The sequence below is a fragment of the Antennarius striatus genome, chromosome 1, assembly GCF_040054535.1.
Source record: "Antennarius striatus isolate MH-2024 chromosome 1, ASM4005453v1, whole genome shotgun sequence".
In the NCBI taxonomy this organism is placed as follows: domain Eukaryota; kingdom Metazoa; phylum Chordata; class Actinopteri; order Lophiiformes; family Antennariidae; genus Antennarius; species Antennarius striatus.
In genome coordinates this window covers 28,738,110-28,763,862 of record NC_090776.1, presented here as the reverse complement: position 1 = coordinate 28,763,862, position 25,753 = coordinate 28,738,110, and the positions used below count along the sequence as shown (strand labels likewise).

Here is a 25,753-nt window from a genome sequence, read left to right as displayed (position 1 = left end):
TGATCATGTGGATAAAGATTTCTGACCTTTGAGCAGTGATAGAAAAAAAGTCAAGACGTGTATCATGGGGACATTTTGATCAATACTGCCCAGAGAAAACACAAACAGCTAGAAAAAAATCATGAAAATAGGGAATATCATCTCAATTGTTGTTCACCTGAGATAACTAGATAGATAGATAGACTAAAGGCCTGACTTGTAATAGAAACACTTTTAACTCATTACTGTGGGCAACACTACATCTCCATGATTTGAAACTCAAATGAGGCATACTTTCAATTACCGTACACAATATTTTTTTTCTCAAAATAAACCATTCATACAAACTTAATGATTATTAAGATCTGTGACTTAAGTGATTGATTTCTAAAACATTTAGTTTGCTGTCATTTAATATATAATTTGCAATAGTGTTGAACAGAATAATCAATGGCATGATACCTGAAGGCTAACATCTCTCTTACATTTTAAATGAACTGATCTAATCTTAAAAACATGAAATATGCTTTCTCAACATGTCCTAGGGGAGTACAGGCGTTCCTTTTTGAAGGCTGATGCTTTAGAGCGCCCCCTGGTGGTGGAGGTAATAATGACGCTACTGCTTCAAGTTTCAACTGTGGGCACTTGAACCCAGGCAGTGGTTTTAAGAGAGAAAATGTAGGACAAGTGAAATAATCCGAAACCTTTAAAAAATGATTAAGGCAGATGAACACATTTGGACACCCACACATGTACTGAAATTATCTTTATTCTCCTCATAATAAATATATCTAATCATTTGAAGTTAATGAACATTGAAAAAGGAAACACGGTGTTACATTTACATGTGTAACATCTATAATAGAGAGCCACATCCACAGTAACACACCTTTGTGCACATCTACAGATTTGATTCTGGACACGTGTGGTTCTCACAGGACAGCTGAAGCACATCATTCACAAGACATACTGGTTCTGTCTGCTTGGCCAACATATGGGAGCAGTCACGTGCTGCTGATTTTCTTCCATTCACTTTGGATTTCGAGAGTCACAATCACGTCAGGCTATGTGAGAAATAACAACATATAATGTATAATAATTACATGACAATCAATCGTCAAGCTAATGATAATGATTAGGAATCCAGACGTGAATACCCTAAACTTATGACACGACGATATATTCTCATATATATTCTTCAAAAGAAGGTTATTGTTGTCTGTGTGTCAGACTGAATGTTTGAACAGTCATGCAACAGTGTTGATTTCAGGTAGAGTCTTGCAGTGTTAGTAGTAACATGATACATGGTGCAGGGTTTCCTGGATCACAAAACGGATGAGAATGCTAGGCCCATATCTGCATGAGAAGAGTGTGAAGAATCATCAGAGCTCAAACATTAATCTAGTATTTTTCAGTATCACTCATGAACTCTAACAATCACTGGTGTAGGAAAACACCTGCTCACCCGTAAGGTGTTGTCCCAGGAGGCAGAGCAGAGTGCTGTGCCGTCAGGCGACACTCTGACTCTGCTGATGCGGTTCTCATGACCAAACAGGACAGAGGTACGAGTTCCCTTTAGAACATCCCACACATTGATGGTGTAGTCGTTATAGCCAGCGAATAGCAGGCGACCTGGGGACGGGAGGAAGTGATTCACACAAACAGGAAGTGGGGAATTTGGAATAACATGAAGTTGAGTCAGATAAAGGACTGGCTGAAATTGAGAGACGTAATTTCACTTCAAAGCAAAGCAAACTCATTGAAACTCCTCACCGCTCATAGAAAAGTCCACAGACGAAGCACCAAATATGATGCTGTCCTTCTGGTAGACGGCTACCTCACGGTCCGCTCGCAGATCATAGAAACGGCACTGAGAAACAACAAGAAACATGAAAGAAAAACACAAACTGGACCCATGTTCATTTGACATTGGTAAGTTTAGCTTTTGAGAAGGTTTACAGTCAGTGTGACAACATATCAGCAATACGGTCAGTCTTAGGTTGTTAGAACACATAACTGGAGCAGGAAAATGGAGCAGCAAAAACACACGTTTAGGAATATCCCCATCCCCCTGATGATCTGATGAAACTTACTGTGGCATCATCAGACGCAGAAGCAAATGCGTCTCCACTGGGGTGGTACCTGCACACAATGACCAAGGGAGAAGTAAATGTATGGTTGTACCAGTCAGATTTCTATACAGGAGAAACTGATTCAGTTCATCACAGGATTGAAGATTTGCCTTTGTTGTTTTGATTTATAGTTGAAGACTTTGAGTATTATCCCTTAGATAATTCAGTAGTTGGCCCTAAACTGCAAACAGATCCTCAGATCTAGAGGATTGTAAAGCTGGGTTGAAATTGTTTTAGAAAAGATTACGAGTCTTTGTGCTGCTATTAAAATAATAACACTCTAAATTGATTTTTACTTTTCCCCACTAGCATGTTTAAGCCTTTCACTGAGCAGGGCAGAGCACATATATACAGGCTAGGCTATTGATCTGATATTTTTGAGAATGTTGCGATTGGGAAATGTATTTAAAAAAACAAACAAAACCAAAGTGGATCTTTAATAACAGTGGAGCCCTGATCTAAAAAAAAAGTACAAAAGTCAGTCATTTGCTGGGTCCCATTTATTAGAGACAAAACAATTGAATGAGAGCAAAGCGCCGATGTTAAACATGAATAGACGAGAGTGACTGCAAGGTTTTTGTTCATGTTTAGGTTGTAGTAAAACAAATTAAGTCTCCATTTGTAAGATATCTGTAAAGGAGGTACAGATAAAACTACTGTTGCCTCTTCAATTGTCCCCTTCAAGTGTAGAGTTCAATCCAACACTTCCTTAAATATGATTTTCTATAAAAGTAGTACTTACTTAACGCAATTGACGTCCGACACATGGCTTTCAAAAGACTGAATGTTCTGTCCAGATCGCATGTCCCACACATTGGCTTTCTTATCACAGCCCTGATAAAGCACACACAAACACACACACAGGGGCATTTAGAAGTTTAACAAAGAAAATATTGTTTTTCTGATCTGATGAAGTGGATCATACAGATAACAAACACAGAGACACTACATGTCTCTCACCCCAGAGACAAATGTGTTTCCGGTCTCAGATGGGGCGAGGTCAAGGGATAAGACATCAGCTGTGTGACCATGGAAGCTCTGCAGCAGCTGCCCACTCTCCACATCCCATAAAGCACACGTGCCATCGCCGCTAGAAGTCAGGATCTGAAATATGCAAACAAATACAGTCACAATTTGCTATCAGATTTTTTTTATAACCCAAATGAGGTTAATGTCATCTTGCGAGGATGAATGCTTTTTATTTAAATGTGCAAAGATGTCTTGAGGAAGATGTGGAGATTAACTGAAAACATTGGCGCTTTGACACTACAGCGAAGTCAACTTTAAAAACAGAAAAAACAGACATGTGACTCTGATGGGTGATTCCTGTCAATGAAGATTATACTAAAGGGGGAAAGTAGGCTGAGTCAGTTTTTCTGACACTTTTGTGATCAAAGAAAGATCACAGTTTTAAAAAAGGTGGTAATGAAAAATAAAGCGATGAATTTGATCTAAAGAATGTATGAATGTTACCAATACTGACACAGTACACATGAATGACTTCTTATTTTTTGAAGCTTTTGTTCCCTTCTAGTTGAAATACTTCAGTGACGGGCTTTGCTTTCATTTCTTAATTTTTACACAACACTGATAAATGAAACTGCTAAAAATTGATGGGAAAGAACTTTATTCAAATAAACTGACAAGGGAAAAGTTTAAGTTTATCGAAACTAAATGACAGGGTCTGACACTACAAGAAATAGGACAGCATCATGAGGACGAGAGTCAGGACCTCTCATTAAACAATGAAGATTTTCACTGTACATCAAATATACACACACACAAAAATACACACACAATTTTAAAATGTCAAATGATTATAGGAATTTAGACATGCCTGCAGACATGACAGATCCCTGCTGTCTGGTGGATTAAAGAGCTCCTGCTGGATGACCTCAGGCACAAACACACACCACATCCTGCCTGCACTGTAAGCAAGCTCCAGTTTCAACATGAATGCAATTATCAGAAAGCCACAATTACTGACACCATCACGCAGATGGCCACCATTGATCTTAAAGAGAGCCTTTGCATCCCTGGTTTAGCTCACCAACACCTGGTTACCTGATATTGAATAACTGCAGGGAGGTTCATTCAACTGCCTTCTAATCCCACATGTACACAAAAGGAATAAAATAAAACTCACAACTGTATGTCATCCAACTCTCCTGTTTACAGGCTTTAAAACTTCATTGGTTTAAAGGCTGTGAGTGTTTTAATGTCCTTCGTGTGAGTGCATGAATTGCCGTGTAACAGAGTGTGTGAGAGACATGTGTCACGGAGAAAGAGAGAACTCATGCATGTGCGTGTCTATGTGTTAAATGTTCTACCCTCAGGTCAGGCTGCTCCACTCTTCTCCAGATAAAAGCCACTCAGTGTCTATTAATACACCAAGGATAGAAGACCATCACCCCCCCCCCCCTCCCACTGTCTCTTTCGCCCTCTTCTCAGCCCCATCATCCCCTCTTCCTCCCTGTTATTGTGTTTTTCTGCTTTCCTGAGGGCCAGAGTGGAGAGTAAATTTTGAAAGCTGAAAATGTCAACACTATCTAAAGCTTTTAAATTAGTTCCCTAACTTCAATCTATCTTGTGGGATCGTCACATGCACATCCAAAAAACATGTAGTTGATGGTGACATATTGACAATAACATGTAAATAATATAAATAGAATGACACTCTGCAGAATGGATACCTCTGCCACAGTCACACCATTCTTCACTTGCCCACTGAGTTTGCCTCATGTATAAAAACTGTCACTTTACCCTGAACTACAACATCTTTCAGCTCATGCTGAAACCATCCTTGTATCAAGCACAGTAAATATATGAAATACAAATATTTTTGTAAGATTATACCAATGGTTGTGATTTAGAGTAAAGTATGGTCCAGAGACATGCATCATGTTGGTCTCAGGATATGCAAAACAAAGTTCTCTGAGTAAAATGATCAATTCACTTGCTAATCCTGCAAATAGTAATGATCAATTATTGAATTATTTTTAATCCTAAGGTAATATTTCTAATGGCTAAACAGCCACAACATTCCAGTGCAAGGAATGGAGGATTAGGAAATAACACAGCGCTACCTGTGGACAGAGGATGCCATTACACATTGTTGGTAATCATTGACTGTCAACTTCAGTCAGGAGACACCTGAGCTCAACATCCTGTCCCCACTCAGAGCCAAGACTGGACATTTACTGTATCTGTTTCAAATTAAAATCCCTCTATAGTCCCAGTGTGAAGACCCTTTATTTTTTAAATTGTCTTTTTATTGTGGAAAATTGTAAATATCTTGTTGGAAACCCCCTCAACTCCAAGGGTCCAGCACTTGCATTGTAGATAGAAATAATAGTAGTCCTCAATTTATGAACATTTGACTTGCAAACATTTGACTTACAAACATTTGTTGTTTTTTGCTGTCTCTGTGAGCATCTCAGAACGTAAGCTTCCGGACCTCGGATACTTTACCGTTTATCATGGATGTTTAAGTGAAGGCTAGTGATGATAGTGATGAAAGTGGTCACGATCTTTCTGATAACTCTGCCTCTCACCAACAATTATTCCCCCTCCTCATCCTCTTCCTTCACTCCAAAAGTAGGCTACTTGCTACGTGCTATAGTACACCAATTGTGTTTGTATGTTGAGGACTACCTGCATGCCTTCTTTTCTCAAACTGCATCAAGGGATTCCCTATTTTATGATTTAATAACAATGTTTATCTTTAGAAAAATAAAAATGTAACTCAAACCCATTTTCAGTTAATCTAGTTTGTGGTGTGTGGAATGACAATCCATGCTTCCGTTTCTTTTGCGTCACCCCGGACAGGAGCTTACCTGCATGTCAGAGTTGATGAAGGTGCATCCTGATACATAGTTGGTGTGCATGGCCACGGACTTCTTCTTTGCAGCCAAGTTCTCATTTTTGTCCAGCGAAAGTGGGAAGACTGAGCATTTGTTATCCAATCCTCTTTGGAAGTAGAAGAGAATATCTGCAGTTAACCAAGGGGGTTTAATACTAGTGGAAGGAATGATTAATTTTCAATCACTATTTAACAATAAACACCACCATTATTATATAGGATTATAATTTCTATTATGTGGCAGCTTAATTTATCAAATAAAAAGGATTCCCAAGAGGAATCTTTTACTACTCTGGTGTTACTACAAGTCATAAAATTCAAAATGAGTCTACTGTGCAGTCATTTTAAAAACCACATAACTGAGATAGAGGCAGAAAAATAACCAATCTGTCATTAATAATCAAAGAATACATGACTAAGTGAATATCTTCAGAATATGCATAATTTATTTTAAGTAACAAACCTGCTAATTGGTGGTTATTGTGACAGTGAAGACATTCTTTAAATCCCATTACTCACCCACATGCGACAGCACAGCCTGAGGGAGCGTAAGCACACGCCATGACCCATGTGCACGGCAGTGCCACTCCATGTTCCTGCAACATAAAGACATACACATAAACACAAATGCATGAAAAAGAAAGGAAAATAGAAGCAATTTATTACCGCGGGAAAATGCATAAACCAGCTTCAGTCGTAGACATATATAGAAATACACAGCTGCTGGATGAGTACTAATAGGGATTATATTCTATGAGGATAATCTATGTGGATATGTCTGCTCCATTAGCAGGCATGAAAGTTCAAACAGACTGACATTTAAGTGCACTCAGGCACAAACACTCAAAGAGTCATTACAGGAGACAGATGGCTGTATAATCTTAAAACTCATATCAATATGAACCTGTTGTGTCTCAGAGGAGCCTAGCAGTAAAGGATGACCCACCCACCCACTCTACACTAGTGCATATGGTGGAGAACATGGGACTTAGAAGATGCAAAGGAAGCAGTAAACTATAAGCTTTACATGGCATAACAGTAGATAATAAACATTTAAACATTAAACATAAAAAAAGTCCTTAATTTTCAAATTTCCAATAAGTTATTAAGAAATGCGTAATTTCTCTTACATTGGCACAAAATCACTCCAACTCACCTTGTTAAGAGTGAATGCATCCCACACAATCACATGTCCATCCTAGAAAGAAAAAAAACCTTAATTACAATCAGGTTACATCCAAGAAAGATGAGAAATGTTCTTAATCCACTCTCTATTTACGTTTGTATGGTATGTTTAAGAGGCAGCTAAATGCAGTTAAGGCAACGCTAAGAAAAATGAAAGATTATAGTCCAGATCTGAATATAGTGTCATAAAATATCGCAATCTATGAATATAATTTGAATGTAATGTGGTGTGTTGTTCATGTAGCAGCTGTGTACCTGTGAGGAGCTGACCAGACGCCGTTTGTCTTTACACCAGTCCATACACAACACCTTGTTCCCATGACCCTTCAGCACACGCTTGGTTTTTATAGACAGACCACCCAACACATCGATCTTCTCAGCCACCTGATGCACTGATGTACACACACACACACACACACACACACACACACACACACACACACACACACACACACACACACACACACACACACACAGGGTTGACTTTTTATTTTTTTTAAATGACCTCTAGCATTGGTGGAGGATGTCATCAGATCCATCATTTAAGTCCCAGTAAAACCAGTTTTACATTTAAACCCATGTTGAATTTCCAGCCAGTATCCGTTGTACTTTCCAGACTGCTCCAAAAACTTATGACAGTAAAATAACACGACAAGTTTCAAAAGAATAAACAATTAAAACGCGACAACAGTAGTCGTAACAGGGCCGGATACACACGTCACAAACGTCCTTAGAGGGTTTGTATGTCAGCTTCCGTCCGTCACACGGACACTCACGCTCCACGTCGGTCAGCTTCTTCCGCTCCTGGTCCAGCTTCTTCTTCAGCGTCTCGCTCTCCAGCTTCAGGGAGGCCAGCGTCTCCCCGCCCTGGAGCCCCTGACAGGCCATCTGTGACGGGGCAGAACGGGACAGTGAGGGCAGGAAGGTGGGCAGCGGTCACTTCATCCGCCGCCAGCAGTTTGAAATCACTCGTCGCGCGCCAGACTGGGATGCCGCGCGCGCCAGACTGAGGTGCCGCGCGCGCACCAGACTGGGATGCCGCGCGCGCGCCAGACTAGGCTCGAGCTCCTGCTCTGCCCCCGCCCCCCTCCCCCCCTCCCAGCAGGTTGGCTCACAGACGCCAGTGGAGCGTTAGGAGTGAAGAGGCAGTGACGTCAGACACTGACTTCATCATAATCAGATGAAGATGTTTACCCACAGTGTTGCTGATTCACCGTTTAATAAGCAACAGTGGGTGGGTTATTTATATTAAACAGTAACACACAAATATGCACATTTGATTAAAAAAAAAACCCAAAAACCTTGTTGTTACCAACACGTTTTTTTAAATGTTATTTTTACTTATAAATGAAGTCCATGCGCCGCTACTTCTGAACAAAAGCATCGAAAAAATTTCGACTTGACATGTCATCCTCCATCTTTATAGTAAGGCAAGGCGAGTGGAAAACAAATGAACGGCAGCACTCGACGCGCTGACTATACTGTATAGTACTGTAGTTTGCTGTCACTTCTTCTGTGACCGACCGAGGAAGACGAACCCTCTACCGAATCTCTGGGATCACCAGCGCCCCCTACCATGAGGCACGAGAACTGCGCGCCTCACTTTGGTGCCTTTCCAAGCGGTTCCAGGACCGCTCAACTCAAGAAAGACGTTACACACATACAGTTGTTGACAAAAAACAATGTACATTATATACATTAGCTAAATTATGGAAATTTAGTTCATAGAGCAAACATGTTTGAACATTTTAATAGCTCATATAGAGAGATACGTAACATTAAGGTTTCACTGTATAACAGGTCTCAGTATTCCAGTAAGTATGAAAATTCAGCAATTTTGAGTAAAAATAACCCAAAATTGGTGACGATAAATGGAAAATAACTATATAATTCACATCACTGGATAAATATAACCATTTAATTTATTTTTTCCATTTTCCATTTTTGTCTTTTGTGAAGGCAGGTGAGGCACGGCCTCACTTGCCTCCCCTGACTGCACGTCACTGAGTAGAGGTAAGCCTTTAAACACTTTTTTTGGACCATCTTTTTTCTGACAACTTAACATGACCCTAAAGCAATTGAACTTTATGAATAATATTTTTCTACACACACTGTGAACATTCTCAATGTTTTATAACAACAAAGTCAAACCCCTCTTGAGTAAATGACACCAAACATGACAAATTCATATTATTTCATTTTCTACAAAATTAATAAAAAAAATTTCAGACCAAAATAATTTGACAAACAATTGATCGTTTATGACATTAGTTAATAATTTCTAGCATAGCATAAACATGTAACGTAAACATAACCAGAGTGTTCTGCAGCAGATACAAATAGCACGTATTATGGTTTTTATCCTGCACAGACCTGTGCATCTCCCCAGGACCATTATTTAATGGAATGTATTTGTGTCCTTTGAGTTGATAATGTGTTGTGTTTGCAAAGACAAAAAACCCCACACAACTTATGTCATCTCATGAAAAAACGCCTGACTGCTTCATTGCAGATAATCATCCTGCAGTTTCAAACAGTATTTGGATAAGATGGATGGATGGATTTAATTGCTAGTGTTGTTAGTCGGTGTGCAAGTCCCAATAAGTAAAGACAAATGTAAGGAATAATTTTGTTTGTGCTTGTGTTCACGCTACTCCACTCAAATAATCCCATATATGTTCAGCTGCTGCTAACAGTCTGTAATAATGTAAAGGCTGCCTTATAGTGACTGAGACCAAAAGGAGAACCTCACATACCATTTCCACACAGAAGGAGCAGTAGTTGATGGGCTCCGTCTTAATGTAGATGTTCATGAGGGGACTGGCATTCCCACAACTCTCACAGGGGCCAAAAGTAGCTGCCACAAACGTCTGGTCACACATGGCTGCAGATAATCACAACGCACACGCTGTGGAAAACACAAACATTAAGTTTTTCAGACAGCTCATTTCACGTTTCTGTGACCAGTTGTAATTTCTTGGTGTATGTGTGTGTGTGTGAGAGTGTGTGTGTAAGAGAGAGAGAGAGAGAGCAGATAAGCAGTTGGTAATCTAGACTGATCCATCACTGAGCTCCGGAGGAGAGAACGGTGAAGATATTCTGGGAACTGCACCAGAATAGTCCGTCTATACATAAAGACTTATGACGAACTTTCCATTCCAAAAACACACATTTTATTCAGACAGTACATTAAACTGTACATGCGTCACACCATTTGAACTATTGTCTGTCTTGTAATAGTTATTTCTACCTGATGAAAACAATAATCTGTTAATTGCATTGTCTTTTCATGTGGCTCAAGTTGTAAAAATATTAAAAATCAGAAACATATAATCTCATTTCGATACTAAAGTTAATTGTGAATACAACTTTATTTCTTCAATTCATAACAGTGCTATATACAGTATACTGTATATATATATTTATATATATATGTATATATATACATTATATATATGTCTCATTCAGGATGTACATGAGAGAAATTGTGTAATAATGTGAGTCATATCACTGGAACCTGGATATTTATCGTACATTAAATATACAGTATTTTGTACTTGTGTAATGATTTCAAAGGATCCATAACTTTAATCTACAATTTAATATTAAACACATCAACATCCAGGCGTTTCTTCCACATTAGCAGCCATATGAATAATAAAATCTTACCTCTGAAGAAAATACTTTCCTCTCAGGTATTCGTCCTTGGAAACTGTTGAGTTTTCCCAGGGAAGAGGATTGAGACGACGAACAGAGAGGGAGCACTAAGCTTCTTAGTGTTTAAGCTGTGACTCTGCTCTGCGTTTACCTCCACACTTCATTCCTCCTTACCTGCAAGGCCCACAGGAAAGTAGTCATGTTCAGGCTAACACAATTCAGTGTTGACTTAATAATAAGAAATCCCAGGATTGTCTTTCGATGGTAGTGTAGGTTATTTCTCTTTTTAATATAGTGACTATTACACAGTGAGCATTTTAGCCATTATAACAAAAAAATCTCATAGCACAATAGTGCATGTGTTGTAATTATTTTTTTCATGAAATCTTATTTAATGTAACATCTAGAGCTGATTACCGTCAGTCTCCCAAGTGTTGCTGATGATGAAACAGCAGTAAATGGTTTCCTTTTGCAGCTTCTCCAGTACAGATCAGCGCTGTAGCCTCACTTTTACTTATCCCACATAACACTTCATTTGCACACACATGCAAGCATACATTCACTCATAAACACACACACACACACACACACACACACACACACACACACACACATTACTTCTGCCCTGCTAATGATAGTTGATCTATTAATTCTCACATGTAAATGATAGCTGATCCATTTGTACTTTTTAATACAGGACCTCTTCATCAGGTCATGTTTGAAAATGAGATTGGTTGTCAAAATTTCACCTGATAAAAGTAAAAAAAAAAAGTTCATGGTCAGACATATGGATTTTTAAAAAATTATTTTTAGTTACATGGGTAAAATTGACCTAAATTGACAGAATAATAAAAATGGAGGGCAAAAAAAAAAAAAAAAATCTCCCACAGAAAACCAGAGTGTTGAATTCTTTTATTTTACAGATCTGACAATTTATGTCAAGTTTGTTAGTTTCTTAACAGTGATCACATTCACTAAGCACAGCTACCAGAAACAGTCCAGTTTATCCAACGTATACAACCGTCAGAGAAGAGATGTTCGGTACCGCCTTCAGTGCGTTCACACCAGTACCACTAAGCTGGGGTGAAGAAATATCTTTTTACTTGTTTACAGTTCTTAAAATGTCACAATCAACATTAATGCTAATGATGAGAACAATGATCATTTATAATGACTATGCCACATGATACAGCCAACTCTCTCTTCCATGTAAAAACTGCAGAGAGAAGGAATGACATTTCCTCCTGACTGGACATCTCAAGAGAAATCCAGGGGAACAACAAACACAGCTCTGCTCAACAATATGAAGCCATGAACAAACGGGTTCTTTTCTTCCTTTGAAATTGTGCCGCTCTTCCTGCCCTGTACTCTGAATACATCAGGCATAAGGAAGATCCCACAGAATCAACTCTTTACCTGTGATATGCATGACCTGAAAGCAAAACAGTACAAAATATAGCCATTTAAGAAAGTAAAGCTCCCGCACGCACCTTAGAAATGTGGAAGAGGACGTTTAACGGATCACAGTTCAGTAAAAAGGTGATCCGTCATTCCATCACTTTTCTGACTCAGTGGCTTCTTAAGTCTAAAAAGTGCAGTTTGAGTGATGGCTAACCAGTGAAACCCATCTGTGATGCTAACTGCAGGCCAAAAAGGATCATATTGAACAATTTAGATTCACTTTACAATGGGAAAAAACACTGACAAGAACAAAACAATGCCACAATATTGATCCTGTGTTAGCAAATAATTCAGATAAGGCTTTGTCCACAATAAAAATCTTACAATTTCACATTTTAAACATTCATGTGTTACTTTATTCCTTCACTTACTGTACTTTCTTGCCACAACTTATATATGTATATATGTTCTCTTTACACAAACAATAGTACCTAGTCAATCAACACATAACACAAAATGCAGATTGAAACGTGTGGTCCCCAAATTCCTTTACAAGTGGAAAATAAAATTTAACATAGCAACTTGTTTAATCCACCAAGTCAAATTCCTGTTTGAGTGGAAGCAGACTGCTTAGTGTGGCTTTAATGAGATATTTCACTTTGACAGAATGTTTCTTGATCAGTGTCTTGATCTTTGCTTCCGTACTCGTTTGGCTGCCTCAGAAGGATGATCAATCAAATTTCAAACAAGTAAAGCACAGAGTCAAAACATTTTGAAAACCTACACTGGGGAAAATATTCTTTCAAAAGTGAAATATCTTTTTTTTTTTTTTGACAAGGTAAGGTCGTGAAGCAAAAAAATAAGGTTCAGGTGAGGGCAAGAGGCAAGTCTGGTTGACTGTTCATACTAATGGCACAGCAGGAGGCAAATAGGCAAAAACTCCCAACATGAGGCAGTGACTATAATTTAAATGCAGAGGAAAGAAAGTTATTTTGGCAAATCCCCTGAGACTCAATCAATGAGTCCCAACACCCAGGACCTGATAAAGATATCTGAACCAAAATGTTTTGTGCACCAAACAAAAGAACAAAAGGCTGATGTAGCTGGTGCTGTTGAGAGCTGGATGTTTAGTGTTTATTGGTACTAAAATCCTCTGGTTTATTTGCCGTAAAACAGGAAGGCATAGAGAGAAAGCATTGAAGAGGGATGAAGAGGAACTGGTCCACAAAATCGCGAAACTTCTGTTAGTGGGGAATAAAGCGGACAACAGTTCTGTAAAAGCTGGACAGGTTGGAGGCAACTTCACAGAAACACTCCCCTCAGTGATGCACGGTTTGACAAAACGCAGGCCTGTGAAATGATACCACACTCATGAGAGTAAAAACACACGCAAAGTTCTACCAGAAAGGACAGCGAAAGATCCTGGTGATACAGCGGTAAACAACATTTAGTGATGGGGAGTCAGAAAGTCTTTTTGTACTAGCAGCCACAGCTATAAACAGAAGAGTTTGAATCTCACACCTTCTAAAGCTCTCCTCCTCCTCCTTAACGTCTATAACGTCTATGCTACACACGACGAACTGACATCTCCTTAAGACACTAACACTGTGCTGGCAGTCTTTAAACTATTCTCCATCATTTGCCTCGTATTGACATAAATAGCATTCAATGGAGCTAAACTAAAGGCAGCCACTACGGAGTTATTGAACATGTGCTCTGCAAAGAGAAGGCTGATCCTAACTTGGGATTGGATGTGAATGCAATAAATAAAATACATGATATATATTAGGAATATTTATATTTATTTATATATGTATAAATAATATAGTACAGACAATAAGCTTTGTCATGGCTTGACTGTGTTCAGAGCGAAATGACAGCATACAGAATGAAGCCTTGCCCACATGAACTCAAATGGGGTGGAGAGAGTTAAACTGATCACACATCTGGCTTCACACCAGGACTAAAAATTCATTTTGACTTTCCAATAGGGAGCCTAAATATCAAGCTAAGTGTCAGTGCCTTCATTGGACGATGCCTCTGCGTGTCAGTAAATATATTCTCACCGGAGAAAGAGACGACGACGCGAGGCTCTACCTTAACGACTAGTTTATACACAGAGGAGTGGGACGAGGTGACCGGGGGTGGAGACCACTGGGACAGACCCAGCTGTCAGCGGAGAGCAGCTACTGGACATGTCGGTCTAGACCTGCGGCATCTCTAAGACGAAGAGGTTTATACAAGCGGGGGCTCTGCAGCTAGACTGAGATGGGTTTGTGTTTGTGCATTTTGTCAGAGAGGAGGTGCATGTGAGTGTCGACGTGCACGTGAGCATGATCTATCATACAGATGGTTGTTGACGGTTCAGCACGTGTTTGGATGTATAATTTTGCATTTGATGTGATGTCAGGTGAAGGATAATGTAAAGCGAGCTGGACGCTGTGTTTCAAATCAGCAGCTCTTTAAAACATATCATGACATTTTACTGCACATAATCGCTTAATCAAGTTAATAGAAATGTATTGTTGGAGTGTTTAGACACGGGTGAGGAACCCCAGGTTGAGTGAGCTGGGGATCTGGATGGTCTCCAGGGCCAGGGAGGAAGGGTTGAAGGGGAAAGTGACCGGATAAATCATCTTTGTGTCCATCAATAACTGGGGACTCTCACAGCGGTCTCGCAAACGTGTCTGAGGGGAGAAAGAAGAGAGTAAATGGAATGGGAATTTTTGACATCTTTAACATTAATTTTGGAAGAAAAAACAAATACCTAAAATTGGTATATGGTTCATAAACGGACATTCTTCATGACTAAAATAACTTAAAAAGATTGAAAGTTTTTTTATGCATTAACTGAATATTATCAATTTAAGTCATTATAAAATTAAAACGAAAGAAAAATTCAATCCACGCAATCGTTTGTAGGGCGTAACGTCTGCACTTTTTTCTACAAGTTTTCTAATCTTTAGACTGTAGAGGTGCAATTAAAAGAAGAGAGTATCAACACACATGGGATGAATTACCTGTATAGTTCGTATGAATGCGACTGAAACTCTTTCCTCAAACTCGTTGACTGGAGTGTAGAGGTTCAGGACCTTCACAATCTGAGAGACACAACCCGGTGCTGTTACTCCAACAAAACAAATACTGTCCGCATGGAGGCTGTGGGTCCTTAGCTTAGAATCAGACCGAGTGGTATTCGGGTGAACGTGATGTTTAACGTGACGGCTTACCTGAGCAGTGGTGAGAGCCTGGCACATGGAGCAGATGGCCTCAGCATCCTCATCGGTCTTTTTCTTCACCTGCAGTAGTTGAGCAGCTTGGATCAGAGGCTCCAGCGTCTCTTTGGCTCCGCATGTCATGAGACCTTTATCTCTGAGCCACTCCTCCAGTTGGCTCACATTGTACCTGGACACACACATCAACAGTTACTACTGAAAGAATGCTATTATGAAGGTTAACCTTTAGCAGGGATGTCTCCTACCTGATCTGCATGCCTTTGCTCCAGGAGCACATGTCCTTGCGCAGCAGCAGGTTGTTGAGGGTGACGGCTCCGATGATGTAGAACTGTTGCTTCACCACTTGCTTGATGAGCTCAGGGTCGGTGCCGTGCTGGCACATGGTGGAATGGAAGGCATTAAGCTGCCGCAGGATGGAGTCCAGGGTGTCGGTGCCCTCATCTGCGATGCTAGATGTACGTTTGCGGAGACCTGTGGGCTTAACCCCCGACACGCCCTGGATGGTCTCGTGTTCCAGCATTCCAGAGACTGTGATGAAAACAAACGCATGCTTAGTACTTACTCGTGTTACGTTCACAAGCAAACATAAATCCATACGTGCACAAACCTATCATGGGCTGGAGGATGTTCTCCATGCATTTGATCAGCTGTTGGTAGATCTGGATGGCCAGGTCACTGATCACCTGTCTGTACTCGGCCAGGTCGAAGTTGGTCAGACAGTGTTCATTCTGCCTGCTTGTGTTGTGCTTCATGAAGGCCTGTGACACACAACATACAGGTCATTCACTCTTTTGTCCACAAGCTTAAATCAGAACACTATCCCAGCTAGTATTTTCTTCTTTTCTAAAATATATAAATGTTTCTCAGTTTTATTTATATGGAGTCCTTGCTGCAAAGGGAAACAATGGCTCCTTTTAGAAAATTTGAAAACGCCTGGTCGTCTGACACGCCGATAGCCCTCTTCATGACTATCCGTGTCAGTGCGTTGGGAGTGTGGTCTCACCTCGTCTCCGCTGTATTGTTTGAGACAGTGCAAAAAGCGACAGGTGTTGGCGAGCCAGAAGGAGACCGTCTCAAAGTCGTCTCCTCGTTTCTGATGGAAAAAAAAAAAAGAACAGAGCAAACTGGGATCAGTACACCTCGTGGACTCAGACACCCGTGACATGGACAAACAGAAACACACAGACAGTATCCACACCTTCAGGATCTTTTTAATACTGTTGATGGTTGACGTCAGCAGAGTGCGGACCTTCTGATCATCGTTGAGATAGTCTGCGTGTCTCAAACACATGAACAGGATGTAGGATGGCAGACCTGGGATCAGATTGACGGCTACGCCACGGGGCTTCAGCTCTGCGGAGGTAACATGCTTTTTCAGTGATAGACTGAGCAGAAACTTAGTCATACAAAAGTTTGTGCTTGTCTGTGTCAAACCTTCCTAAATCTGCTACCATACAGGGACCATAAAAAGGTCCTCTCATAACCTCTTGGTATTCTGCATCTTATTTCATAAGAATTTCTTACCCAGGATGAGATTCTTGACCAGTTTGAGCTCATCCTCCTTTTTGTACTCCAGCATCCCCTGGAAGTCTTTCTCCCGGCGTGGAATGTTGACGGGGTGGATCGGCTCGTCCACCATCTGTCCTGGAGATGTCTGGCCTTCGGTTTGACCGGCTGCCAGAAAACACATGATGGGACAGTCTCAAGCATTACATCCAAATGTAGCACCAAAACTCACAAAGATAGATTCTCAAGCCTGGTTTTTTCTACTTGAAAAGTTTGTTATTTACCTCCCAACTCTCCAATCCTCTTGGAGTAAACCTTCAGCTGCTTCTTGAGTTTGCGTATGGTTCGGTCCTGTTTCTCTAGTTGCTCCATTAGATCCTTACAAAAGCCAAACATTGGAGGTTCGGGGTCAAGAGACAGACAATAAGAGAAAGAGAAAGAGAAAGAGAAAGGTGACTTCTTGCACAATCACCCACCAGTGGTAAAAGGCGACACTTTTGTGAATATCACTCAGCTCAGAAAATGTGAGTCTGGGAAACGAGGTGGAGGAGTGGGTTTTAAATCAGCGTGAAAGCTGCTCTGGTGGTTTGTATCAAAGGAAGAGATGTTAAAGGACTTCTAACATTTAGGAAAAGAGAAGAGGATGCTGAGCTGCTTCGACTTGTAGGACTAGAGCTGTGGATTAGAGCGACGCAGTTTCAATCCAAAAAACACAACCTCAGTTAGTTCCAACACATGCAGATAACCGTGTAGACACACACACACACACACACACACACACTGTTTCTACATACAACCATCCGTCGTAAAATGATGACTCGAGCCTCTCGGGATGCTGTGGGGTCATCAGGTACCTGTCAGGTGACACCATCCACACTAATGAGTGTGTGTGTGTGTTTCATCCATGTGTGTGTGGCTGTTTCATCCATTTATTGTTTGGCCAGGCAGGAAGAAGATCCCAAAAAGCTAACTAGTTTTTATTTTTCAGCAAAACATAAATGTTTTTTTTTTTAAATTTGGGTGTTAAGAGTGGAAAAAAAAACTTTCACTGATCTTAATCAGCGTACCAGGTTTTCGTTGGTGAGTCGAGTGATCTCGTGCTGCAGACTGGCTTCGATTCGGGCCTCCGGAGGCAGCTGGAGGTTTTGGGCCAGGAGTTGCTGCTGACGGTTGTTCTCTTCCTTCAAATTCTGCAGCTCACTGCGCAGCGCCTCCACCTCGCCGTCATAAGACCTCCGTTGAGTCTGCAGCTGGTGTTCCAGCAACCTAAGGACGGGAAGACACATGAGCAAAGAAGAGAGAGAGCCACACAGACAAGAGAAAACGGAAGTGGTGCACGGTAGGGAGGGGAAGAAACAGGAGGGGAAATAAAGTGAATGTTAGAGTGTGAGAAAAAGACTCTTTACAGTGAGACAGAAGCCAGGGTTTTTATCACAGGACAGCAGCATGCTGAACCCAGGCTCTCTGAACACTTTCACAGCTGGAAATGAAGCCGCCTTGAAGTGAATAATACCTTGTTTTAATATGATTTCACTGTGTTTTTGGCTATTTTGAAGCAAGAAAAAGAATCTTGGGTTTAATGAAGGTCTACCATTCATCATGCAGTCAGAGGAACGATGTTAGTGACAGATTCCGTTGCACAATGTTGGCAGTAAAATTGGAAAATCAAAGCAAAGACGATAAAAAATCTGAAGACGACATTTTACTCAAACATCCCTCCAATCACTGCACAACATTTTCACTTGGGATATATGTTATGGAGAAGATGTCTGACCTTCAGAGTTATCAAAAAAAAATTCAAAGATTCAAGAAAAACATACTTGTTATTAAAACGAACAACTTCATATCATGATTGGTGAACGTTTGGCAACGCTAGACTGCAGTTTGCCAAATATTCTCTGGATAAGATGATCACCATTAAGACTCATCTTAAAAAATTGAGTTTCCATGGAAACAAGAAAAAAAATAAGTTAGTATAAATATTGAAATATCAAAAGGCACATCCATAGATGGATCAGTAAATTGACAAATGGATTACTGATGAATGGCCATTCAGATCATCATATAGAAAATTCTGAGAGTGAGAGAGAGCGAAGATGAGAACAGGACTCAACCCTTCCTGTAAAAAAAAAAAAAAAGCCCAAAAAAATCATGCTCAAAATTCACACTTCAATTAAACCTGGTGGTCTCCTTTAAGCCCTGATTAACCAGCCACAGCTCTCCATCTTCATTCAGCTTATGGAAATCTGGAGCAGCAGATCTGACCGACACACAACACAAAGGGGACATAAACAACACAAAGACAGAAGGGGGAAAAAATGTAGGATGGCAAAGACAAGAATGACTTTATCTGGTTAGGGGCAAAGGAGCGTGGGCTTGTGAGGGAGGTTGAGAGGTACCGACTAGATACAGTCGGCTCTCCTCCACCCACAGTTTGGGCTCTGGAACCCAAACCCCTTGCAAAGCAGGGGGCTGGTGTGGGCTTGCTTATAGCCCCACAAACCATCGAGGGTTCGCAGCCGAGTGTGACGTAAGTGGGGTGAGGGCGAGCGCCTCCGAATGGTTTGAAATTAGCGGAAACTTTAAACCTGACAAGGACAAGACAGCAAGAAATGAATGAATAAATAAATAAACAAACAATTTCTGTGCACCGATGTTAATTTCCTTAAAAGTGTTCCATACATCTCTGGATGGATGCATCTGAACTTTCATGCAGGATATAAGCCCAACTTATTCCACAAAGCTGAAAGCAGAGGCGTCCTGTCACAGCGACACACTTGGCTGCTGAGCAGACTGGATCCTTTTGTAAATGTAATAACAGAGGTTGAAAACACACGTTTACGTCTACACATTTTTAGCTCATGCTTTCATGCTGTACATGAAGTTTTCCAGTATCTCCGAAAAAACGGAAACACTTTTAAATTCAGCTTTCTTGTTCATGCTGAACTCGACTCCAAAGCCAAACACATATTTTTTTTATTTCAAAGTCTATGAGAGCGTAATGAAGACCTGTAGTGTGGCCAAAAAGCAGCTCCATCGTTCTGCATGCTGTTAGGCCGGAGAAGGCAGAGCTTTCATCAGCGCTAACATGTAGCCATCTGCTTCAGTAATATCAGCTAAGTCAAACTTTTCCCCCACAGTGTTTGGTGGCAGCATGGCCATGCATGGTGTTGTCCATGATGCATGAGGCCACGTGTCATTGGTTACCTCAGCCTACTCAGGAGATCACTGACTTCCAGCGGCTTATGCATGAACCTAGGAGATCTGCACAGGATAAAGCAGCGTTCATGATGGAGCTGGGATTGGAGGGAATTTAACTGTGATGAATGAAGGACTGGGCTGGGTACCGGTGGGGAACAAAAGTACCTGTTGGTGTCTTTGAGGCAAATGCAAGCCTGTTTGAGTTCATCAGCATCCTTCAGCTTGGACACGTCCGCAGCATAGACGGAAGGATCAGTCATGGTCTCCTGGAGACAGGAAAAAGACAGACACATGAGAGAAAGTAACGTCGCAATTTGAATTTTTATGTGAACAGCTGCTCAAGGTGGTGCATCGTGGATCTTATTTCCATAGTTTAGGTGTCTGCATGAAGACAAGCAGTGGTTTTATAAGTTCACCCTGCTGTGAGCAGTCAGCATCTCCTGCTGACTCCCTGCGTTCACCAGCGTAGCTGCTGGCTGCCGCCGTCCTTTGACTCTGACAATCATCAGCTGGTTGGAGCCTCAGGCACAAACGGTGACAAGCCGTCAAAGCGTGTCTTAGCAACAGTCGTCTATCAACTGATCACATCACCGAACAGCAGCGCCGGCGTGGAGAACAGCTGCTCCGTGATGTGAGGCTGGTTGTGATCATGTGTTTGAATGAGGAGGGTTCATGTGACCAGCGGCTGACAATTTTATGAGAAGATGGGGCTTAGTTTCTTCGCTACATCGTATCTGATACTATAATATAATGCAGCAGAGGATTCATTCATTCATTCATTCATTCATTCATTCATTCATCAATGTGAACTCAGTCTCTATGGTGTTAGACTCAAATACCCTAATGAGTCATGTTCCGACGTTTTTTGTTTTTGTTAATTCAAGTATGTTCAAGTATGATTTTTGTTTTACCGTCGTCTGCAAGATGAATGAATGAATGAATGAATAAATGAACGAATGAATGAAAGTTTATAAACCCGAGCCTGCCATTTCAATCGATCGTACAGAGGGTTTTCGGTTTTCTGTAACATCAGTGCTCTGAGGTTTGAATGACAGCTTTTGCTTTTTAATGCTGTTCTTTTTTGACTGTGTTTATTCCATCTGTGCTCAAGAGCTTTTTTTTTTTTACATGACAACATTCTGACATTGGCTGCTCTCACAACTGTACACTTCAGATTTTCCCTTTCACTGCATTGGTCATTTAATTGAGTTAATGTCCCACCTAAATGCATTGAGATGAGCTGGAACAGAAAGTTAAGACTAGGACCTAAAAAAAGATGAATACTTTCACTTTGCATGGCACAAATGTGAGTGATGTTAAACATGAAACCTGCCCTCCTGCTGATTCCCCCTTGAAACTTTACATACAAGACACACGGTAGAAACGTTTACTGAATGTTGATGCGTGATGGGATGTTTCAAACCATACCTTCTCTTCCTGTGGAAAAGCATGGATTGAGGAGAGAATGTGAAGACAGGAGAGTTAGACACACTGAGGGTACAGTGGAAACATTAATGTTAATTAATTAATGTTCATTAGCTATCTGTGACATATCAAAAACAAATCATGTTGGGTGTGAGGATCCAAAGTGGCCTTTAGCCAATACAGACTTTGGTTTTGTTCCTGCATTACTTGTGGTATTGCACGAACAAATAGACAAACAGACAAAGGTCAAAACACTCAAATGGAAGAAGTTGGACGTAAGCAATCAGTGTGACCTCCACAAACAGTATATGGTGATTCAAAATAACCAGCGGCACCACAGATGGGATCACATGTTCAGCTGTACGTGGATAACGATGGACAACCAGGTTGTAAAGTCTTCCTTTACCCTGTGGTGCATGGCCTCCTTCTGGCTGACAAGCTGGGAGCGCAGGATCAGCACCTCCTCCTTCCGAACCTCCAGCTCCTCAGAGGAGGCGCTGAGCTGCTCCAGGAGCACCTTGTAGGCTGGAGAGCCCGGTGCTCCAGCGTTTGCAGCGGCGTCCTTCAGGAGGCTCTGCCTCATCTCTGTCAGGTCATGTTTCAGCTTCTTGTTCTCAGACTCCAGCTCCTGACGCTGGGAAGAGTAAGAGTTACTTATTGGGGTATCCTGGTAATGTCAACAAGTAGGATGTGTTCCTGAAGCCGTGGCGTAAATCACTGTACAGAACAACTGAATCTGGATCAAGTAACTCTCTGGTGAAAGAAAATGCACAGGACTTTTTCTTGTTTCTACCTCTTCTCCCCCGACTGCTCACCTTCAGGGACTCGTACTCCAGCTCAGCGCCACGGGCCTTTTTAAGCTCTGCGTCGCTCTAGAGCGAAATGAGGGGAAGAAAAGGACTTTAGGAAATAAAAAAAATAAAAAAATCAACTACAAGCAGCACTATGTATTCTGACAAAGTGACAAAATACCAACCAGAATCTGTTAAACTCCTTAATTACTGTAATTAATAACTCTTCAATCGATCGAAACTATGAACTCTTTCCACTATATAATCACAACATATAATCACAACATCACAACTGTTTAAACACTTAAACTATGAGCACAATGATAAAAAGGAGTCATTATATTATTATTATAATAATAATAATTGTGCTTACAGCATTATCTATTGTGGGTTTTTTTTAAAAACCTTTAACCCACTAGAGGAAGCCTTGCGGCACCCGTTGTTTCATAATGAAGTGGCTGTTAGAATTACCCTCGCTCTGGCCCGCTGTAACTGCTCATCTTTGTTTTCTAGCTCGTTGTGCAGCGACTGATTTTCTTGCTCCAGCTGCGTGATTCGCTTCTGCTGCTTGAGGGTCAGCGTGGTGTCTATGCCTCGGGTCACATCCTGCGGGACAGGAAGGAATGTTGGGATTCAGTAACATGAAAACTGTTTGTGAAAAGCTGTAAAAGCTCTGACCTCCATCACAATCAATAATATCATTCAGTTGAATTACAGCAAAAATTTTGCAACAGTCAAAACCTAAGAATATGACTTCACTCCCCGTCCTTAGTCTTACTTCTGCGGCCCTGGAACCTTCTTCCAATTCGGCGTACTCTGAGTTGTAGGTGTATTCGGATTCGTTGCTGCTGTGGGTGGAATCTGTTCTCCTGTGGCCAGGCTTGGAAATGTTCTGCAGAAGAGAGAGAAAATCAGCCTTTTTACTTTTGAAAAACAACAATTTCTTATTAGCATCTTTACATTTCAAGTGTGTTGACTGTCAACCATCTGCTTTCTGCTTTTGATGATGCAAAACGCTGAGGAATGGATTAAATTAATTGAAGCATTAACTTGAAATCCAAATACAGCTCCAAATTCTTTCATCATTATTGTGTCAGTCGTGTCGCTCACCGAAGACGCCATCACTTCTTTCAGGTCGTCGTACTTCTCCTCCAGGCGTAAGTGTTCCGTCAGGAGATTCTGGTAGCGGGATCGCTCCTCGTTCAGATCCGTCTCCAGCTGCTGAGTCTCCTGAGCGATCGCACGGACCATTTTCTCTGCCCGGACAAAGAGAGGAAGTAGTTAGAAGTAGACACCTTGTGTCCAAGGACACAGATGTCACTGATCCCACATGGATATCTGGATAGACCATAAACTAACGGATGTGAAAATGAGCAAAACAACATCATTTGTGACAGAGTCAAGCTGTATGCCCCCTTTGGCACACATAAAATTTTTTGTATGACTACATGGACGTGTTATCACCGACCACCATAAATAATGGTGATGTTTCCATACCTGTCATCTGCTGACTCTGTTCCTGAATCAACCGGTTCAAGTCGTCCTTCTCTTTCTTCAGTGAGCCATTCTGATCCTTGAGGTCCGCGACCATCTAAAATACACAAAATATACACAAGACAAATGGAGCACAAACAAAATTTAGTGGCTACCTTCCTAAACACTAGTCTGATGCCTGTGCTCACCTTCCTGAGGGCAATACTGCCCTCTGAGCCCACCATGTGCCCCTTTCCCACTGGTTCTCTTTGGCTCCTAAATCAGGGAAAAATTGTTTTCCTCTGAAGCCAAAATGCATATTAACTATGGAAAAAAAAGCTATTTGATGATCTAGATTTCTAGGAAACTAAAAAGGGGACTAGTTGGGATTACTTTGGATTAAAATTCATCTTTAAAAGTCAAAAACGACTTCTGATGGTCAAACAGCAAATAGATAAGATAGAGGATAAAAGATGAGAGACGGGGTTTTAAATTAACTACATATTCTACTTGTTTCATAAAAATCTCACCACAGTGAAAAGTACAAATGCGCCGTGTTCCACCAAAACCTAACAACCTAAGAAAAGTCTAAAAAAGAAGTTTTGAATTTGCAACCACCACGTATGGAAATGTTGCACAAACTTAGACAGATGAAGATGAAAACACTGATGCATTTTCACTGTTCACGAGCAAATGGAAGACGAGGACAACTACAGGCAAATGATGGAACAGGCGTCCAGGTCCCGTCTTACCGTCTCCATTTCATTCTGGTACGTTTGTGCCCAGTCTTCAATGGTCTTCTTCTCCTGCTGTGTGGTTTTCAGTTGCTTCTTCAGCCGCTCCAGCTCCTCCAGCAGCGAGGACAGCTGGTTGGTTTTGTTCTTCGCCTCCTCCTCCACGCCGTGCAGCCGGCTGAGCTCAGTACGCATCCGATCGGTCTCCGTCGTGTAGGAATTCTCCAGACCAAGAAGCTTCTCGTTAACCGACCGGTTCTCCTTGCTCTGTGGAGAAACAGATTATAATAGAGAGGTCTCAAATTTATATACGTGTGAGTATGATTCTAATGGGAAAAGTGCAAAATACAGCCGTCTTGTGGGAGAAGTGTTTCACACAAACAGGAGAAGGTGCCGAGGGCGAGTCTCTAGTGCCTCTCTAGTGGTCTAGAAGAAGGTGTTAAGGACTCTTTTTGTGAGGGTCTGTTTTGTGCCGTCTCTAAAAACTGCTGAAACTGAGTCTTAATTTGTGTGTGGGAATTTCAATGGTCATATCGGGTGTAAGTCTGACGGATATGAAGGCGTACTCGGTGGTTTTGGTTATGGTGAGCGTTAATCAGAGGGAGTACGAGTTCTGTGCAGACTTTGGAAACTCCGTGTTGCAGAAGAGGGCAAGCCATCTGGCTGCATGTCAGTCTGTATTCAGTTGAAGTCACATGGTGGTTGCTGAAAGTTAGCTTTGTGTCCGTGGGTGAAAAAAGATCTGTGGCTACTCAAAGAAAAGAATTTGGGGAAACCAGCCTTGGTGGTGGCGTGACCCAGTCAGTAGCTGAGAGAGTGTTTGCAACGATTGTGCTAGAGCTGATGATGACGACGAAATGCAATTTGGATTTGTACTCCAAAGCCAAATCTAATGAGAATTCTAACCTGCTCATCAATCCTCCTCTGCAGCTGCATGATCTTGTTCTCCATGCCTTTGTTGAGCTTCTTGAAGTGCTCCACTGAACGAGCCTCGATCTTCAGCTTCTTCAGCTCACGCCTGGCCCTCATCCTGCGGATGCAGCATTGCAGGTAGACGATGGAGACAAGACAGCGCTTGTACCAGCACCGAGCCAGCCATCCACGGACACGCTTCTGAATGATGACCACCTTGTGCTCCCGTAGCAGCTGCGGAGACAGAAACGGTCGAGGA

The 25,753-nt window shown here is 41.3% G+C and overlaps 2 protein-coding genes across 9 annotated transcripts in view; both read right to left on the bottom strand.

The window, feature by feature from the left end:
- Positions 1-740: 740 nt before the first annotated feature.
- gnb5b (guanine nucleotide binding protein (G protein), beta 5b) lies at positions 741-10,928 on the bottom strand. Its single transcript, XM_068312750.1, has 13 exons — positions 10,828-10,928; positions 9,915-10,066; positions 7,935-8,046; positions 7,414-7,550; positions 7,130-7,171; positions 6,493-6,569; positions 5,948-6,080; positions 3,072-3,215; positions 2,854-2,945; positions 2,073-2,121; positions 1,753-1,849; positions 1,445-1,611; positions 741-1,335 (listed from the first exon to the last, which is right to left on the bottom strand). The coding sequence occupies exons 2-13, from the start codon at positions 10,038-10,040 to the stop codon at positions 1,324-1,326; spliced, it is 1,188 nt and encodes a 395-aa protein (XP_068168851.1). The 5' UTR covers positions 10,041-10,066; positions 10,828-10,928; the 3' UTR covers positions 741-1,323.
- A 787-nt stretch (positions 10,929-11,715) lies between these two features.
- The window catches only part of myo5aa (myosin VAa), a 37,857-nt gene continuing 23,819 nt past the window's right edge, over positions 11,716-25,753 (bottom strand). For 3 of the 8 annotated variants that reach the window (XM_068324477.1, XM_068324640.1, XM_068324400.1), the window contains exons 21-42: positions 25,489-25,728; positions 24,601-24,849; positions 23,873-23,966; positions 23,486-23,631; positions 23,154-23,267; positions 22,847-22,981; positions 22,400-22,456; positions 21,991-22,218; positions 20,325-20,425; positions 20,166-20,222; positions 19,138-19,218; positions 18,026-18,224; positions 17,753-17,812; positions 17,243-17,336; positions 16,977-17,126; positions 16,651-16,805; positions 16,456-16,545; positions 16,060-16,210; positions 15,698-15,980; positions 15,447-15,621; positions 15,237-15,317; positions 11,716-14,903 (exon numbers count right to left, since the gene is read on the bottom strand). In XM_068324477.1, the coding sequence (XP_068180578.1) occupies positions 14,751-14,903; positions 15,237-15,317; positions 15,447-15,621; positions 15,698-15,980; positions 16,060-16,210; positions 16,456-16,545; positions 16,651-16,805; positions 16,977-17,126; positions 17,243-17,336; positions 17,753-17,812; positions 18,026-18,224; positions 19,138-19,218; positions 20,166-20,222; positions 20,325-20,425; positions 21,991-22,218; positions 22,400-22,456; positions 22,847-22,981; positions 23,154-23,267; positions 23,486-23,631; positions 23,873-23,966; positions 24,601-24,849; positions 25,489-25,728 (3,093 nt within the window). In that variant the 3' untranslated portion in view covers positions 11,716-14,750. The remainder of the gene's footprint in view (positions 14,904-15,236; positions 15,318-15,446; positions 15,622-15,697; positions 15,981-16,059; positions 16,211-16,455; positions 16,546-16,650; positions 16,806-16,976; positions 17,127-17,242; positions 17,337-17,752; positions 17,813-18,025; positions 18,225-19,137; positions 19,219-20,165; positions 20,223-20,324; positions 20,426-21,990; positions 22,219-22,399; positions 22,457-22,846; positions 22,982-23,153; positions 23,268-23,485; positions 23,632-23,872; positions 23,967-24,600; positions 24,850-25,488; positions 25,729-25,753) is intronic. The other 5 variants (XM_068324837.1, XM_068324557.1, XM_068324902.1 and 2 more) reach the window with 3 other exon arrangements.

What these genes read in the sequence shown, in the direction of transcription:
- gnb5b (XM_068312750.1), bottom strand. Translation starts at nt 10,040, where the DNA reads ATGTGTGACCAGACGTTTGTGGCAGCTACTTTTGGCCCCTGTGAGAGT. An exon ending in GAAGCTGACCGACGTGGAGC is followed by an intron (nt 7,551 to 7,934) that starts GTGAGTGTCCGT and finishes TGTGTACATCAG; the next exon opens with TGCATCAGGTGGCTGAGAAG. An exon ending in TCGGACGTCAATTGCGTTAA is followed by an intron (nt 2,122 to 2,853) that starts GTAAGTACTACT and finishes CATTGTGTGCAG; the next exon opens with GTACCACCCCAGTGGAGACG.